General features: G+C 45.4%; 1 protein-coding gene and 1 long non-coding RNA gene across 2 annotated transcripts in view; one reads left to right on the top strand and one right to left on the bottom strand.

The window, feature by feature from the left end:
* Nucleotides 1-6,552: 6,552 nt before the first annotated feature.
* On the top strand, nucleotides 6,553-9,016 carry LOC103589224. Its single transcript, XR_550378.1, has 2 exons — nucleotides 6,553-7,867; nucleotides 8,071-9,016. It is a non-coding gene; the product is annotated as an uncharacterized LOC103589224 (long non-coding RNA).
* TANC2 (tetratricopeptide repeat, ankyrin repeat and coiled-coil containing 2) overlaps nucleotides 8,427-18,861 on the bottom strand; it is a 210,897-nt gene continuing 200,462 nt past the window's right edge. The window contains exons 20-24 of the mRNA XM_008571133.1: nucleotides 18,063-18,154; nucleotides 16,561-16,707; nucleotides 13,721-13,821; nucleotides 11,941-12,122; nucleotides 8,427-11,837 (exon numbers count right to left, since the gene is read on the bottom strand). Of these exons, the coding sequence (XP_008569355.1) occupies nucleotides 10,060-11,837; nucleotides 11,941-12,122; nucleotides 13,721-13,821; nucleotides 16,561-16,707; nucleotides 18,063-18,154 (2,300 nt within the window). The 3' untranslated portion in view covers nucleotides 8,427-10,059. The remainder of the gene's footprint in view (nucleotides 11,838-11,940; nucleotides 12,123-13,720; nucleotides 13,822-16,560; nucleotides 16,708-18,062; nucleotides 18,155-18,861) is intronic.

Here is an 18,861-nt window from a genome sequence, read left to right as displayed (position 1 = left end):
ATGGGGCCCCACAAGGGCTGCTTGCTGGCTGAGCTCCTCTTACTTGAGCTGCCTGCTTCTGTTGTGAAAGATAAGCCTCCTCCTTTCTTACCTGGTGCCCATCTTTGCAGGAAGAAGTCAGGACTGAGTCAGAATTGGATTAATCCTCTGTGGTGTCTGGACATCACTCTAACCCCATAAAGTGTGTTGTTTTTTTCGCTGAGTCACTATTTGGCTTCAGTCTAGAAATAACGTGATTAGAGCATTGATCTTGTGCTTCTTGGATTTGGCAAATGCTCTGTTTTCCTTGTTTTCTGGGCTTTGAGGAGCAGGACACAGTTTGAGACAGACACAGTTTATTTAAGTGAAGAAATTAATAAAATTTCCAAACCTGACTACTGTTCTTTTAATGGTTGCCCTTTTCACACCTAACTACTGCCTTAAAGAAACAGGCTAGTCTCCTCCAATGCTCGGATTTCTAATAGTTGGCTTCTGCTCTGGGTCCTGCCTCAGGGGCGTCACTTCTTGGAGCAGGTGGTCCAGCCCCCTCCCCCGGCAGGGCCGCCCAAGACTCCTCCGAGCCCCTTTCCCTGCCTGCTCTCAGCTTGCGTGGAAGATGGTGTTAGCTTCCAGCTTAGATCGTACTGTCTGTGAGGGCAGGGGCACTATCGGTTCTTTAATCACCTGGCACACACTTGTACAGTTCAATGTTTACATGTGGGAAAACTCCAGCTTAGACAAACTGGGGAAGTACACTATCGGTTCTTTAATCACCTGGCACACACTTGTACAGTTCAATGTTTACATGTGGGAAACTTCAGCTTAGACAAACTGGAGAAGTCCACTTGTGTATCTCCCTTGCCAGAATCCTACACCGAGAAACCGAGCCTTAGATTTGCAATAGAAGTTTGTTATCTAGTCTGTTTGCTGAAGTATATGTTGGATGACTAAGGAGCTAAAAAGGCCCCCCAAGCAGATCTGTTGCGATTTGTTTGTTTTGCCTGTGGCCGACCTTCTGTGACGTGCAATGTGCTGTTGGTGCAACAGGTGATTCAGTCCATGTCTACAGCAGGCCTCTCGCCTGCGGTCTTCATTTACTGTGGCAATAACAGGAGCAAGAGCCTTTAGTGGTCAGACACATGAGCTGGTTCTACTAAGGCAGAGAGAAAGTACGTATCCCAGGCTGGGCACAGAAGGTAAAGTGATGAGTGAGACTTGTCACAGCACAGGGGCTGCAATGGCCGGTTGTCATCCAGCCCCTGGACCCAGGGGAGGAGGCTCTTCCGCTTGGTTAAACCCTTCTCTCAATGCAGAGGGAATAGCCTGGAGGGTGGAGCTGCAAGAGCCTGATAAGGGCCTTGGCAAGAAAGGTCTCCCAGTACTCGATTGACCTTTTTCCTTTTTAAATATGTCTTTTTGATCCTTAAGAAGAGGAGCAAAGCTTCTATAACAAGCTGAGATTCCACTTTAGATCAATGTGCGTGGCTCAGGCAGGAGCCGTGTTTATGGTACATTTGGGCGGGATCTCACTGTGCTTCACACAGTGTGCCTTGTCACTTAAAGTGGCTTCAAACTCACTGGGGAGCTCCTATTTAAAGGATCCTATAGCAAATTCTCTCATAAGGAAACATGAATACTTGCTTCCTAGCATTTGCAGTATTGTAGCTGGTTTCAAACACCTTGGAGTCAGAACTGAGAGGTCTTTCCTTAGTGCGTCTGTAGAGTCTCTCCTGAATCAAGATTTCTCTGTGGACCTTCATTTGTTTAAAAGCATTCAAAGCACATGTCACACGCTGATTTCTCAGTCAAGAGCAGGGCTGGCTACAAGTTTGAGGGCAGAGGGATCTTGACCCTGTTAACGAGCCGTCTCACTCCTGGCCTTCTGGGCTAGCTTCTGAACCTCACGGGTCTCTTTGTGTTTGTGAATATTCACATGATCCCAGACGCAGGAGGATAATGCCTCTCCCTCCAGAGGGCGACTCCTTGACCTCCTCCTCTATGAATCTCAAGTTAGGCACCAGCAGGGACCTCACCTTTATTGGGTTTGGAACCCTGAGCGGTCCCAAAACTGTTCTTGACCTTGGCAGAGTTTCTCCAAAGGAGCATAAGGCGCATTTCCAGCTGTCCTTGACCCAGTGCCTCTGCTCCTTTTGGTGTCATTCAGGCTGCTTGTTTTTCTTCGATGACCCCTTCTGAGAAAGGAGGCAGCAGGGCAGAGGGGGAAGAGCTTTCTGGGCTGATCTGATTCAGAGTCCCGCTTCTGCCTTTGTGACGTCGGGCAACTTCAACTCTCAGGCCCTGCGTGTGCATTTGTGTTTTGAAGACAGCAATGCATCTGTCAGAGGCTTGTGTGAGGAGCACATCAGGGAACACATATAAAGTCCCTATCACAGTGTCTGGAACATAATGGGCATCTCAAGAGACTGGCCTTTGGGAATGGACTCTTAGCACTTTCTCTTCTATGAGGGTCCTCCCTTTTTATCATAGGGCCTTCCGGATGACACCCTTAATACCAGTGCCTTTCTTATTCCTGGGAATGCAATGATTCAGATGCCAAGCTCCTCCAGCTCCTGTTTCTAAAGCTGAAAGAGATGACACTCTGTTCCCCCTCACCGGTTTCTGCCCTCCCATTCCCAGCCTATTGCAGGGGAGTCTAGCTTACCACATGCACACAGCAGTGCACCTACCTACAGAGTTACTAAAAGGTGCCCATTAGGAATGAAAATGCTAAGGGGAAGAAAGTCTGATTTGGTGCTTCTGAGAATCTACAAAGACTTGCTGAGTCCTCTGCTTTTATGCTGAATGGCTTTTTATTCAGGTTCAGGGCAAATTCTTTTTAAGAATTATTGTTATTATTTTTTTAATGAATCACTACCTTCTTCCTTTCTTCCAATGTCCAGGATCCTTAAAAAGCTAGCGTTTTGTCAACCACTTATCCATTTCTGATCTTTAATGAAATAACTGGAACAACCTAGGAATGGTTTTCAGACCAAGCATGGGATTCCTTCGAGTCCTCTCTTCTCTTTGAAGGCAGTTCTGATGTCCAGCCTGGGATGTGTGTGGCCTGCAGTATTCCTGCTTCCCAAGGCTTTATATGGGGAAATCGATGTAGTTACACAGCAGGCATGTGAGTTTGTTTGCACACTGCGATGTCTAGAGGAAGTGGTCTTTTTCCTTGCTTGTCCTGAAGTAGACAAAGAGGTAGCAGTTAGGCAGGAAAGGCTGCAGGGCTCAATGCTGGCCATTTTTTTAAAAAAGGCATTGAGTCTCCAGCCAGTTTCAGGAAACCTGCAATCTCTCCATGCACAACACAGCAGCCTAGCTCTCTATATGGTGAGGACTGGAAGTCCAGCCAGATTTCTGAAGAAAAAAATAAAGCTACTGGAAGCAGTGGGCCTCCAGCTTGGAATAAGTTAGACTTTGGATCTACAGTGGGGGACGCAGTCTCTAAACTTAACAACTTGAACAGGCAGCCCACTTCAGCCTTGGATTTTGGTAACGTGGCTGGATTTGGGTGCAGCGTCAGCTATCACAGTGAAATAAGAAGAGCTTAGTGCTCTCCTGGTATAGCTGGTGAAAAACCTCTTCCACTGATGAAAAAGCCTTTCTGGACAAATGCAGCAAGCTCTTCCTGGTAGGCTCTTAGAACTGTGTCTCTTCTTGTCCACTGCACCCGAGTCCCTATCACAGTGTCTGACTCCAAGGAGGTGCTCAATAACTTGACTTAAGTGAATAAAAGCATGAAAGGGTGACTCTGAATGTCCTACAATAGACCAAACAAATCATCAGGAATTTGGCCTTAACCTTAACCTGCCAAGTTCTTCCTAGGGGGAGGCGTTCTCAGCACTACAGGCCTCAGTGAAGGTGAGTTTAAAAGCTAGCTCTGCAGAGATATTGTTATGGAAGGAGAAAAGCACCACAATGACATGTTTTTCCAAGTGTTAACCATTTATAAATAAGTACATTTGCTTTCATACATACAGTTCATTGTACAGATGACGATCTGTATACATGGGGCAGGAAAATGCATTCATTTGAACTTTTCACATCTATCTCACACAGCTCACATGTACAGACGATAAAACTGCTCAAGCAAGTACAGCAAAGGAAAATGTCTTTCCTTATACACAGGGGGCGAGATGCCTCTGTTGGGTGTGGGACGTCCCCACTGCACGAGTTCACAACTGTGTGGTGTTCAATATATCAGGATAGAGAACAAACATGCATTGGATAATATACTGTACAGAGAAAGTCCTTTACATCTGAGTTATAGAAAACCTAAAGGAAAACTAAGTGCATTAAAGCTTTTTCCAGCAAGTGTCTTGAAAGGACAGTAAAGAGGAGGAAGAATCAAAATCATATTAGTACAAATCACTCTTCAATTGTAGACTGTACATGTCTGTACTAATTAAAATCATCTTGGATTTGGAGGAGACAGAACAGAGACAAAGATGCTGTGCTAGATGGAAAGGAGGCCATGCCTGAGAATGGCGCCTGCCCTGAGCCTGACAAGGAACTGGCCCCACTCAGCAGGCGTCGGCCAAAGGAAAGAACAAAAACAAACAAAAAACCCACCACCACAAAAAGAACAGGAAGTATAACTTATAAGATTTCCAAAATAACCTGTGAGTGAAGCGGAGTTCTGGAGCTGGCATCTCTCTCTTTTTCTTTTCCAGTAAATTGGTACACAATAAGGCAGGTACATTCAAGTACTGAATTTTCCAGAATTAACTCTCTGGTCCTGGGGACCAAAGGGAATAAGTTGAGTCCTCCTAACCAGATTTTCTGGTTAGTAATTAGCAAAAGAAAAATTCAGCCAGCAAGTGCTACAAAAACAAAGCATCTAGGCCACTTCCCTTCTACAGAGTAGGTCTATCTGAAAAATGAGAGTGCTGCTGGCCTGCATCTGTACGCATCCAGCTACAACCTGGCAGGTCAGCTTAGCGTAGGTGTCACAGAGAATCAGCAGGAAGAAATGAGATGACGTGGGTGAGGAAACATGAAAGTAACACTTGATTTTTGGTGTCCAATTAGGCGTTCATTTGGTACTGACTTTCAAAGCTCTGACTGTGGCCATCATGTGGCCACAAACTTCTCTGGGTGGCTCAGCTGCTGTGAGGCATTGGACACCGAAATGAAGGTTACCAATACTTCAGCCCTTGAGTGGTCTGTATTGTAAAAGGAGTTGATGAAGACCCAGGGATTATTCAAGTAGCTCTGCACAGTGGCTCCACCAGCCCCATTGTGCTTGTGTCCAGGCCCCCAGCCAGCCACCTTTTCTTGGGAGCAGCCAGAGCTGAGTTCAAGGCATTGCATGGTGAAGGTTTCCATGACACGTCTTTGTAGGTAGCTCTTACCCCTAAGCCCTTTGTTCTTGTTGTTAGTATGGTAGATGGTCAGTCTGGAATTCCTAGAGGAAAAGGAGAAAAAGCCACACCTTGCAACGAGCATGCAACAGGGCAGCTCAGCCCTTGGTGTGGAAGCAGCAGCAGGCTGCCTTTGCAGGTTGCTTCCTGAGAAGCAGGCAGCCCAAGAACAGACAGGCAGGGTGGGTGAGGCTGCTGAGCATCAGGAGCCTCAGCAGGAGACTGGGCACAGGGGTGGGCACATCCTGCCCCCTAAGGGAGCCTGTTCCATTTTGTGGCAAAGATTCAGCTGGCAACTCGTTTTGTCCAAGGCCATTTCTGCAGTAGAAAAATAACTATCTTTGAATCAAACCACCCAACTGTGACGCCTCTGGAGTTTTAAAAGTTGGAGGCTGAGAGGAACTGACAGGAGGGATGTTCTTGGGGACGAAGGGGCCCTCTACATACCCGTCCATTCACCAGAGTAAGGGAATTCTTCTATTGAACCTTCTCCCAGCCTCGGCCTGGCTGAAGGTCCAAAGCACATAGTGTTCCAAAGAGTTTGTCTTGCTACAAGTGGCACAGATGCAAGAAGACCCCTTCCAGGCCCTTGCTCGCTTCTTCCTGAACCTCTGAGCCTGCCTGCTGCCCTGGAAGTGGCTTGTCCCTCCCGAGGAAATGCTGCCATCTGACTACCAGACAAGCGTGGCGCAGAGCCACAGTGACACCTAGTGGTGCGGTACGGTGAAGCACAAGTGACGTCCGCACAGCCCACTGTATGTGACTAAAATCTAAGGAAAAATACTTATGGATATTAAATTAGATACTGATTAATTTGTAATTTTTCTATTGGGTACATCTCTGGAATATAAAAATACCAATATTTAGGGAGGGGTTCATAAGCTACTGTACAATCTAAGGACTGAGAATACCTTTCTCTAAGCTGTTCTGTTTACAATAATTTAGGAAAAGTGTTTAATAATCCAGGCTTAACTAAATTTGCAAACTTGTATATCTGGACGACCTGGGGAACTGTACATGATTCTAATTAGCGGAATTTTCCTGAGCCATCGAGTTTAAGTTAAACACATGTAAAAAGAGGGACACATGGGAGAGGAACAAGAAGGGTTTGTGCTCTGTTAACGTGGGACTTTCATAGTGCACGTCTGCGACCCGGACAAAAGATACAACAGCAGATACAAAATGGTCTCCATTTTGTTAAACACATGTAAAAAGAGGGACACATGGGAGAGGAACAAGAAGGGTTTGTGCTCTGTTAACTTGGGACTTTCATAGTGCACGTCTGCGACCCGGACAAAAGATACAACAGCAGATACAAAATGGTCTCCATTTTGCCCATGCCGAATTCTCATGTTACACAGGTTTTCCCTTTACTTTGTAAATAAACATTAATTTTTAATTTTTAATCATGTGCCTTACTGATCCAGTAAATAAAGTAACCATGTCTCAGGAGTCCCTAAGAAAATTGCTGGAAAAGCACTTTAAAATCACTGCAAATATTTTTCATATTTAAAAATCCTTAATCTTTTTGATGCTTATATACAAGTTATTTCTTGTGCTATAAATGTTGTGAATCCACTGCTTGATTTCTTTCTTTTCCTTGATTTTTTTCTTGAAAAACACACTAAAAGACAAGAGTGGTTCTATTTTCTAATGAAGACATTACTCACACTTAGATATCCAGTATTTATCAGTGACAAATCCAAACAGTAAAGTGCACCCATTTATAGACATGATGTGATGGAAACCCATCAGTGCAAGAATTCTGGGCAAACGGAACATACAATTTGGTGAGAACCCTATAAGCTGAAGTTTGTCACGTCTGTCACCATCTCAGGTGATGTGAACTCGGTGAGTGGAACTTATCAGTTTCATATGAAAAATCTCCCCCCACTGGGAGCCAGACATTGATTCGGCAAGTGTGTGTTTGTTGCTGGGGAAGGGGTATCTCTAAAATACAGTACTAAGATCATCCCATGGCAGTGAAGTAGCAAAACAGGGCATGGGCAGTCTGCTTACAAGGAACAACTTTGTCTCCTGCCCCAATAAGCTCTGGTTGGCATTTTCTAGTCAAAAACAACTGGCGCCAAGTAGTGATATTCACTCTCTTACAAAAAGAATTGCATTTAGACTGCTGATATTCTAGGTGTTTTGCCCAATAGGGCAGAAACCATAAATCTCCTGTTTGTTCTGGAAAACTGAAAGAGACCCTGGGGAGAAGTGGCATATTTGTAAAACTACAGGACTTGCTCACCTGCCTGGAGAGGTGAGTGCAGGTGGTATTTGTGGCATTCCAAATAAGCACGGGCACTTCTGACAGACACTGAGAAATTCTTCAAAATGTAGCAGCTCCTCAGTGAGACTGGTTAAAAATGGATAAGATGCAGAGACCAACAGGACTGAGACCTGGACAAAAAGGGAGCTGAGAGGCTGCTAAGCTCCTAGCTATAGGCTGATGCTATAGCTACACATTTTATCTGAGAGAGAGAGAGAGAGAGAGAGAGAGAGAGAGAGAGAGAGAGGTCCAGCCCACTCTGGTCTAGTCGAGCAGAAGGCAGTCCTTAAGCATCAGAAAGAGTGGAAAAAGTCTGGGTCTTGAGTTAGCCCAGCTGTTTGCTTCCAACACAAAAAGACAATTCCTGGCCTGTTTTAGGCTTGGTGGTGGGAGGGTCCCTCTATTTGGCAGAATCTAAATCAATAAAAAAAGAGAGAGAGAGAGAGGGAGGACATTGATTCCAGCCCACTCTGGTCTAGTCGAGCAGAAGGCAGTCCTTAAGCATCAGAAAGAGTGGAAAAAGTCTGGGTCTTGAGTTAGCCCAGCTGTTTGCTTCCAACACAAAAAGACAATTCCTGGCCTGTTTTAGGCTTGGTGGTGGGAGGGTCCCTCTATTTGGCAGAATCTAAATCAATAAAAAAAATGTTTCTGATCTCAGCGTCATGCTCCCCCCCCTTTTTCGCAGCTGGCCAGTGCGGGGATCGAACCCATATTTTGGTGTTATAAGGCTGCACTCTAACCAAATGAGCTAACTGGCCAGAGCATATCTTAATGAACATTTCAGAGGACACACTGTTACAAATGGGTCTGGTCACAGCTGGATTTTTATTTCTGTAGCCTTTTACTAACAGGAGTGGAATGACTCCTAATAACAGAGAACTGGTGCTCTTTTCTTTACTTGCAGTTGTTTAGTTTGTTGGGTTGAGTTGTTTAGTTTTAATAGCTCATGTGCAGCCAGTACCAGGCCTGTGCTAAGGTTTTGGTTTCAGTGTTCTTGTCATCCATTTAATAGTGGCCCCAGTGACTCAAAGGTCCGGTTAGCAAATCACCACAAGACCTAGAAGATGTGTGGAAAGTGACTGGATCAGAAGCCTGTTGTCTATCTTGCACTTCCACCCACGGCTAGAAAACATGGCTAAAAAGGATCTTTATTCACCGAGACACCGTATGCTGTGTCTGATTTTCAAATATCAACCCCCTCAAACACTCCTAGGAAAAGGAAACAAACAATTCTTGTAATAATAGATAATGAAACCGCAAATCTCTTAATGAAATTAGATAACTGGTGTGGAATATGATGGCCCTGGGTAGAAACTCTGGTAATTAATCTTACAGTCCCAAGAGAATTCAATTTGCTTCTCAAAAAACCAATTTCTTTACTATACTATCTGGGTTTTAAAAAAAGAGGTCAGTAGAACAAAAGCTGGCTCTAGGTGAAGATCCAACTAACAGAACGTCTGCACCAGCCAACCTCTGGGAAGAGTTGGCTTTTTGTGGAATATGATGCTCAGTGATGTAACAGGATCTAAAAAGTGGACTTCACCAAAACAGATTTTCTACAGCCCTTCACTGAGAATCCAGAACGATCTATCTTTCTTTCTCTCTTTCTGTATATTTATTCCCTCTCCTACCCCTGGAAAATCTGTACCTTTTTGTAGTTAATGGTAGCCTAAAAACCTATAGAATTCTTTAAAAATACCTACAATTCTCATCTAATTTCCTTGGCTGACTGAAATATTTAAACAGCTGGTTGTTTCTAAATGTTTCTAAAATGCCTCTTGGAAAATCAATGTAGTGACATTTGAAATAATTGGGTTTTTTTTCCTTCAATTTAACAGACTTATTTCTTCTCTCTCTCTCCTTGATGCTTTTACCCCCATGGGAAGGTCAGCAATGATCCTAATGAACATTCTGGACCTAAAGACTGCAGGGCGCTGGCAGTCTAGGGAAGGAGACCATGGCACAAGAATGCACTGGGATGGCTATTTGGATAATACCAGACAGGAATGCAAAGGCAAAGGGGCATTACACTCCTTCTAAAGTTCCTAGGAGAAAACAAACATCTTGTTTTTTTTAAAAAAGAAAAAGACATTTACACAACAAGAACATCAGTGAAAGCGATTGTCTCCTGGAGAAAGCTGACCAGTGTGTCTGATCTCCCTGGGTTAAAGCACACGGCACAAAAATCTCCTTGTTGGCATCTGAAGAGAAGGAGAGAGCATGTGGCTGGGGCACAGACAAGAGAAACTGAAGTCCTGGCTCGCTGGAGGCCAGCTTCCCCGTTGGCTGCATGCAAAGGATTTCAGCATGTGGGCGGCCACCTCTGAACACCATACAGAAACTACATGAGAAATTAAGCCCGAGAACTACCTCAAATGTGGAAACCAAGCCTGAAAATGTGCAGTGAAAACATACGGGTCTCACTCCAACAAACGTCTTTTAAACATTAGACTCCACAAATGGTCTCTTTGGTTTGATAGGGGATGTCTGCCCTTGTCGAGAGTCCCGGGACAACTGCCTGTAGAGGTTGTCCTGGTATGCCTGAGCCACAGGAAGGGTCCGAGCCACCTTCACATCGGGATAGGAGGAGGCCTGGCTGACTCTCTCCAAGAGGTCCCCACGGGACCCATTAGCCAGCATCCCGTGGGGGCTGTAATAATCGTCCTCCAGCAAATGGCCATTCTGTGCATTGTTGGTTTTGTTATAAAAGGCAATGTTGCTGATGGATGACGGTGGGCTGAAGGATTCAGGCTGAGGCAGGTTGCCTGGAGACGTGGGACTGAGAATGGTGTCCACCGATGACACTGCCCAGGTCCGATTCTGCTGGTGAAGGTGGGGGTACTGTTGAGTCCGGGCTGTTTTATCTATGATCCCCATGAATGGTGTGGTCCTGGATCGGGTGGGCTCACTGGGGTAACCTCCCTGAGTGGGAGACACTGGTGACAGCTCGTCACATGACCTATCATATGCCGGTTTCAGTGGGATCTCCATTTGCTGAATTGAAGAAGATGGCCGGAAGGTAGGAGTTAGGTTGGAGGTGGATGAAATACTATTGCTGGATGGAGAGAAGCGAAGACCTACACTCTGGGAGTGCAGCAATGGCCTGGGAGTCGGAGGGTGGGGCTTGATTTCACTAGGGTTGACACTAATAGGTCTTCTGATTAAATGTGACACATCAGGGGAACCTAATTGGCTGGAGGAACGCTCCAGATCTAGTTTTGAGTGACAGACTGGGTAATAGGAAGCTGACTGGCTACGTCCAATCTGTGGTGTCTGGCTGTATCTCACGCCACCCCGGTATGCTGAGGAAGGTCGCTGTGGAAGATCTTCTTTGGTCAACCCTCCATGCTGACAGATGGCACCTGCACTCAGGCTGGCTTGGACATGCTGCACAGGTCTCCCATCCCCTACAATTCCCCCAATTGACCCTTGATAAACCAATCGGCTCTGACTCACTCCTATATCTCCTTGTGAAGACTGGTATTTACTAGCCATCGAATGGGCTCCTTGGCCATAGGCTCCTGTGGGGATGACAGTGCTTGAATGAACTGCTGAGCTGGGCTGGTTACTTCTCACAATCTGGGCTTTGGCAGGCTGTAGCCTGAGCCCTTGCTGGGGAACTGCCACAGGAAGCTGAGGCATCTGGTAGGGCCGCTGGGCCATTTTGGATAGTGGAGATTTTGGTCTGCCAGGAAGCTGGCTAACATTTGTTTCTTGCTGATAGCGCACAGGTGAACCAGACTGGGATCTATAGACACTCATGCTTTCAGCTGGAGGGCTGGCTCGATACTGAGGGCCTCTACGGAGAGGGGACGGGGGAGGGCTTGGGTATTCTTTGCCCTGCCCTCCCACAGGAGGGGGGCTAAAGCGGTAAGATCCACCCTGATGAGCTGGGGAAGTGTGTGGTGGACTGGGCCTGTAATGAGAGTTCTGGTGAGTTGGAGAAAGAGCAGGTGAGGGGGACTGATAGCCCTGTCTCGTGGGAGAACCTACGGAACTATTGGACCGGAAGTCAAAAACCTGATGAGAGCCAAGAGGGGAACTAGAGATGTAGGCTGAGTCCCGATGGGCTGGAGAGGACGGTGGGCTCTGGATAACGGGGAGCCCTTGGCTGGGCCGGGCCTCTGTCTGGAGGCCAATGGAAACGTTCTCAACGTCTGGCTCCAGGTACTCCTCCTCAAATATATCTTGTGCGGAGTATGTATCTTCACGCTGTGCTTCAGGCTCTGATTCTTCTGGTGAGGCCAATGGAAACGTTCTCAACGTCTGGCTCCAGGTACTCCTCCTCAAATATATCTTGTGTGGAGTATGTATCTTCACGCTGTGCTTCAGGCTCTGATTCTTCTGGTGGCTGCGGCTGCGGCTGCGGCTGCGGCGGTGGCGGTGGCTGCTGCATCTGTCTACACTCTTCTTCTACTCTCATCAGAAGTCTCTGGATCTCACGGTTGTTTGGACATAGTTTGATGGCCTCGTTCAGGTCCTCTAAGGCTGCTGCAAACTGTCTGCTTAACAGAAGGTAAACACAGAAACTGAGGTTATTCTGAATTAACAGGAGTCATCAAGAGCTGAGAACACGGTTGCTATTTCAGAGAACTATGGTGGCATCTGCGGGAGTCTGCAGTGTTCAGTTTAGTTTGATTCGTAAAGAAGGAAACAGATAGGCTGTCATTCTAGAAGAGTCCAGAATGATTCTCTAGGCCATTTAGCCTCTATTTTCCTTCTGGCCTCTCTGGGATTAGTGGAGAAATATCTCCATTGTGTCAGTCCAGCCGGGCCCTTCAGGAAGATCTCTTAGTGCCCAAATGCACACCAGGCAGTATGAGGGGAGGGTGGGGTGGGGTTGTCATTTACAGGGTCACTGTCAAGTAGCTTAGGAACAAAACAGCACCTACAATATTTAAAAATCTTGCTGATCTGGCAGAAATTTTTCTTTATTTTCTCAATATCTTGGCTCCAATTTCAGGCCTGTTCTATTCTAGGTAAGAACTCTGTCCTCTGCCCTTTCTAGCCCTCACCCCACGGCACTGCTGATCTCCATTCCACTCCACCAAAGATGGGCAGGTACTAGGCTTGCTGACTAGGCAGCTCAGGTCTGCAGCTGGGCTGACCCCAAGGAGATTCTAATTTACAAATGACGAAATGAACTGTCAGAGATATTCCCATCCTCTAATTAATATTGCCTGGAAAAGGGCGATTGGCCTTGTGGGAAAGGAACAATCCAGAGGAAAAGAGCATTTGATAGTCAATCTTCTGTAAAAACTTTGTTACTCCAGCTAGTGAAGACTAATATTGCCGCCATTATCACTAGCCTCAACCTGGGTTTGATTTTTAGACCATATTCTCCCTGGTCACAGCAGTGACCCTGAAGCAGTACTTTCCCATGCAGAGTTTGGGAGAAGATGGGGTGCTGGGCAGGAGGCATCAAGGACAGTGACAAGTTATCCAAAGGTCACTAACTGCAGGTTCTAGTCCTTCTGGAGGCTTTCCTGCCCAGGGGCCCAACTCTAGCAGATGGGCACGAGGGATGATAGAGCGGTGTTTCTCTGGAGCCCTCTCAGCCCCCCTGTTCCCGTGTGTGTGTGTGGTGTGCTGATGGTTTAGGTGACACGTGGGTTGGATGCCACCAGACTTGAGGAGAGCCCCGAAGGAAGACTGACTAATCCGGGGATCCCCAAATGCCTCTAAGAAAAGAAAGACGAGCCTGTGATGCTGAGTGACCCATCTTTCCCCTCTAAAAGGGTTGGTAGGATGTGTTGCTTAAGTGACCTCTTCTTTAAGTCACTGGCGTCTCTTTATGCTATCTGCTTTGGGGGTTGAAAAGTGACTGAGATATGGCAGAGGTTTCTTGAAAGAAGGTGCCGTTCTCCAATGAAAAAGCATTTTTCTCCCACAGTAAAATGCTCTTGGTCTCCGTAGCCCAGATTTGCCAGTCTTTAGCTGACTACTGTGCTACTGGAGCCATCCCCAAAGCTTGGCCCTAAGAGTCCTCAAGGACAGAGACATATTTGGGTACATATGCCCCAGGGTGGCCTACATTGCCTTGGCCATATTTTCAGAAAAGAGACCTCTTGCTTCTCACCCTCTCTCTCTCTCTCCTCACCTGCTGCTGCGTTTTGCCCTTGCTCTTGCATAGTAAGCTTCATAAGATTTCGGTTTCAGCTCCAGGGCCTTAGTAGCAAATTCCTCCGCCATTCCAAAATCCTGTCATTACAATAGGTGTGCAAATGAGTCATTGAAGAGATATAAAAAATAGACAACTTGGGAATAAAACAAATTATGTACATTTCTTTGACATTTATGACTGGAACACCTGGGATTCTGGATATGCCTGACATGGCTTTAGCCACGTGGCCCACAGACTGAAAGTTCCTTCTGCCTTTGCTCTGTGTGGCCCTGGTACCGCTCTCTGGATGTCACTTGCCTAGAGTCTCAAAATATTTTTAATTTGCCTTCTTCCTGACTTTCTAACCAAGTTCTTTTTGGCCCAGAAGCCAAATGCCGACCCTTTACAGTGAAGCTCCTGCAGCTGGAAGTCTGAACTCCTGTTGCGCATGCATGTATGCGGGAGACACACACAGACACCTCCCGTGGGTCCTCATCCCACCCCACACCTTCCTGCTGCACCCACCAGACCTTGGCTTTGTAAGGGATGAGTAAGAACGTGTCCTATGAAATCCAGGAGGATGGGGTCTGAGTAAAGGAGAACTGCACTGGCTACGGGGACGAGATCGAGTAGGGACATCAGACATATTTGGGCTCAACTTTGGTCTACTCTTTTTTTTTTATTTTCCACGAGATCGAGTAGGGACATCAGACATATTTGGGCTCAACTTTGGTCTACTCTTTTTTTTTTTTTTTTCCCCTTTTTGTCTTTTTTCGTGACTGGCAATGGGATCACAACCCTCGGTGTCACGCCCGCACCGCACTCAACCAGTGAGCGGACTGGTCTCTATATGGGATCCGAACCCTTGGCAGGAGCGCCGCCACGCTCCCAAGCACCGCACTCTACCGAGTGTGCCACCGGGCCAGCCCAGTACTCTTTAACCTCTCAGAATGTGTTATGTATTTTCTCACCCACACCTACTTCAGAGGTAGAATTAAGTGTGATAAAGCATTTAAAAGTATCGTGTAGTTCCTGGCATGTGGTTATGTGCTCAATAAATCGTAGTTTCTACTTCAGAGATGCTTCTCTGGCCTGTTCCTCCTCTTAATTAGTTCCTTACATAGAAAACATTTAAAATAAAAAAAAAATTAATAAAACAAGAGAGGGCCCTGGCTGTGACTGAGGTCTATGCAATCACTGGAGGCTCCCTAGAGGAACATGGTCTCAGAGCTATCTGTCCTCACTCTGAGAACCACTGGGAACAGGGACCGGAAGGGACAACACTAACTAGACAGAATCCATAGTTTTAAAGATCCCTTTAAGTACTAAGCTAAAAGGGAAGATTTTTCTATTCTTTTAATGTCAAAGCCACAGTACAGCATTGTAGCCTCTGGTTACACTCATGATTTCTAAGGCAGAAAACAAGGCCTTGGGCAGAACAAAGGCCCTGGGGCATAGGTAAAAATTAAAAAAAAAAATTAATGGGAAGTTTTCTGCTAAAAAAGACAAATGTGGAACTAGAGAGAAAGTATTCCATCTTATGTGGTTCATCTTCTGTCCTTACTGTGTTTCCAATCCTACTCTTTTTTTCTTTTGGGACAATCATTAATTCTGGGAATATTACAGTATTCTTAAGTAGTAAATTATTTGTTAGGAAAGAAAAGGTCAGCAGGTTGCTAGTGACTTCTAAGCTCAGCCTCATTCTCACTAGCTGGTGTCATGGGAGACCCGTGGTGCTATTTCTTCAGTTTCACAGGAGAAACTACAGGCATAAGAACCTCACTGCCCTGCTCCAAGTCCTCCTCCCCCTGTCCCTCCCCAAGGGAACCTCTTCCATGTCCCCACTCTTCTTAGCACCTGGGGGCAACTCTGCCTCTTAGGGCCATGACTGTGTCCTCTGAGACAGCCAAGTCTCTCTCAGGGCTCTTTGCAGTGTCAGGTTTTAGGGCCTGGAATGGATGATATAAAGGTCATATACACAAATCATCTTTCTGGAATTGATACCAGATCCCTTGCCACTGAGTTTGAAATCTTGCTTCTGTACAGCTGAGTTCTTTACTGATCAACATTCCTGTTTGGCTTGGATTATTCCTATCTCCTGAGAACTTGTGAGACCTCAGGCTGGTGGATGGCAGAGATTCCGGACATGATCTTAGCTATTCCCAGCATCTGAGAGAGGTTCCTTGGCTTGGGAACGTCTGCATGTCATGGGAGCAGTGGCTGAGGGTGTCCGAGATTATATCTGCAAGGCAGGCAAGGACGACCAAGGACTACCAGGGAGTTAATAAAGAAAGAGTTCTAAGACGCCTTCTAGGATAAGAAGGGACATGGAATGCTGGGGAAAAAAAGATGGGGAAAGAAGCAAAAAGTTCAAAAAGAGCCTTAGAAATTAAACTTTGAAGTCTATGGTCCTGAGCCCTCTTTCTGGCCCTTCCTTAAATGACTAAAAGTATACTAGAAAGGAAGGGAATAACTACAATTCATATTTAGTTATAGCTGGAATTCTAGAAACCACCGTTCTCACATTTTTCCCAAAGATCAGAAAACTGACTTGGGGGGAAGGGGGTGGGGATGACGGTGTTCCAGTTACTTTCAGTGGGAGTTATAAAAATTCAGAAAGCTACAAAGCGCTCACGGCATTAACTTTTTATAGTTTGAGATACAGGCTATATTTAGACTTGATTTCTTTCAAATTGCAAATGTTCAGTGCTCTGTGAAGGACAACCAAGTTCCAAATGGGGCAGAGAAGGATTTCAGGGGTCTGGTGACAGTTAGTGAGTGACATGGACTGTCAACTTCCGGGACTGCAAAAAGGAGATGGGATGAGAAGGACTTACGTTCATTTTCCTGCGACATCGAGAGAGGTTGAGGAGGAGAGACACCTTTAGTTCCCGGAAGGTTTTCAAGTCCTCACCAAACCCTTCTCTAGGAAATTTCTTCAGAGCGTACTGGTAGCGCTGGGCAGCTTCCTTTACTTTACCTTTCTATTGGAAGTACAAGATGGCAAAACACACTGTTGGTCTGCTGAGCAGCTGAGGAAATTTGGTCCCTATTTCCTTCCTCCTCTCAGCATTTATTACTAAGGGTTAACCCTTCCAGACACCCACCTAAAGAGTAGGTCTGGCCCTGAGTGGGAGAGGAGAAAGGTCTGGTCTTTTCTATAGGCAACTCCCCTGGCAGGAAAGGCAAGGTTGAAGGGGAAACCCAAGATATAAGCCAGAGAAACAAAGCACTGGCAAACGAAAGGCCCTGGAACCCACCTTCCCAACCAGATTCCAAAGGGGCTGACCTTGCTTGTTTCAAAGTTCATTTTTCTTTAACTGATCTCCCGGGATACACATAATTTCCTAGTCCCAAGGACCCCAAAGTTATTACTTCTTTCTTAATTTCTGGCTTGTGTGGACAACTCTTTTCTTGTTTGATGCTCCACCTTGCCAGCCCTCTAGAAGAGGTTATTCTCTTCCTCATGAAGGATGTGGCAGCTAAAACAGCCCAGCTATTGCTTCCCTAATTTTGGCATAAAATAATATCAACCGATTTCCCCCATTTTTGAAAAATGCGTGGGGTAGGGTGGTTGTAGAGAGAGAAGTGAAGCTTAAAATTTTTAATTCCATATGACTTTGTAGGAAGGCTTTTCCAAGCTTGAGCTCAAGCTTCCTGAAAGACTGAAAGTCCTAGATTACCACGACTCTCATGTCCAGGGTATCAGGACATAGAACTCTTCAGAAGAAGATGATCCAGCTAATCTTAACATGATTATATGACTTTGACATGGAATGTTCTTAAAGAACTTCTCGGAGGCCACCAGAGTTTGTTTGTGTTAGGGTGTGGAGCCTTCAGCTTGAACTGTGAGCACAAAAAGACTCTATACATTTTCTGTTGTCATTCAGTGAGTAACTTTAAACAAATCTTATAATTGCTGTTTGTCTGGGTTTCCTTGTCTTATTCAAGGATGCTGATAAGCTATTATTACTGTAGACTTTTTAATTTATGTATGTACTAAATATGAAAGCTAAGACCAATAGGCTGGAACTAGCTATATAATTTTACTTTGATTGTCCCATTAGCAGATTCCATGTAAAATCTATGTAACCACCTGTTAGTGACAAGGTAAAACTAGGGATTTAGTTTGATCAGCTGCAGACATGTATAGGCTACTGTTACTCTCTTACTGGGAAGGCAAAAACCAAGGATCCCAACTCATGAGCCCATTACTGAGAAAAGGCATTCTCACTCTGCCTCTAAAACAAAGGATGAGAATTGTCAAGACTTTAAGAGTCTACATGTAGGAAACAGTCAGTGGCTGTTCTGAGGAAGCTTTCTTCCTCCCTCCCCTCACCTTATAGAACATGTCCCCCTCTTCCATCAGCTTGCTCAACAGGATGATCATGATGTCTGGTTTGGAGGTGGCCATCGCCCATGTGGCTGGACCTGCAGTGTACAGGATGCATGATGGGTAAAAAACTCATACAATGTAAGGGTGGTAGGAAGCTAGGTGAAAAAAACACCCTGGGGGAATTTCTGCTGAGAGAACAACTTGCTCCACAATAATTACCTCATCTTTTAGACCTGGGAGTATTTTAGTGACTCCCACTGCTAAGAAGCTGCATTATATTTGTTGTATTCACCTTAAAATAAGAATATTTGAACTGTCTGAGCTTGCTCCACAGGAGGGCAGTAAAGCTTGCGTGTTGCATGTGGGCAGGCAATGGCTTAGTTTGGAATTATTTTAAATAAGAAAACTGGGAGAAAGGGTTTACATTAAACATCACCACAAGATTTGAAAAATCCAAAAAGGGTATTTTATTTTAGATCTGGGACTCAAAACCCCCAGATGTTTATTTAGTCTCTTCATTTAAAAATATGTACTTTGCAGAAGGGAACCATTAAAGACTCTAAAGGCTCCCTTAATTTATTTTATAAGTACTAAATAGGACTCCCTGGGATTCACTTTGAACCAGGAGCACAGTTCGAATGTCAGACGTGAAACAAACCAACATTATTGAGGACTTTACCCACAAAAAGAAAGAAAAGGTTAAATTGATTAGTTTACAGATGCCTGAGTTATATTTTTACCAACTAAGCTTTTCAGGGTTAGTTATCAAAAGTTCAAGTTATTCTCTACAACAGTCATTAAA

The sequence above is a fragment of the Galeopterus variegatus genome, unplaced genomic scaffold (genome assembly GCF_000696425.1).
Source record: "Galeopterus variegatus unplaced genomic scaffold, G_variegatus-3.0.2 Scaffold663, whole genome shotgun sequence".
NCBI classification, from domain to species: Eukaryota; Metazoa; Chordata; class Mammalia; order Dermoptera; family Cynocephalidae; genus Galeopterus; species Galeopterus variegatus.
This window is presented reverse-complemented; position numbering and strand designations above follow the sequence as displayed.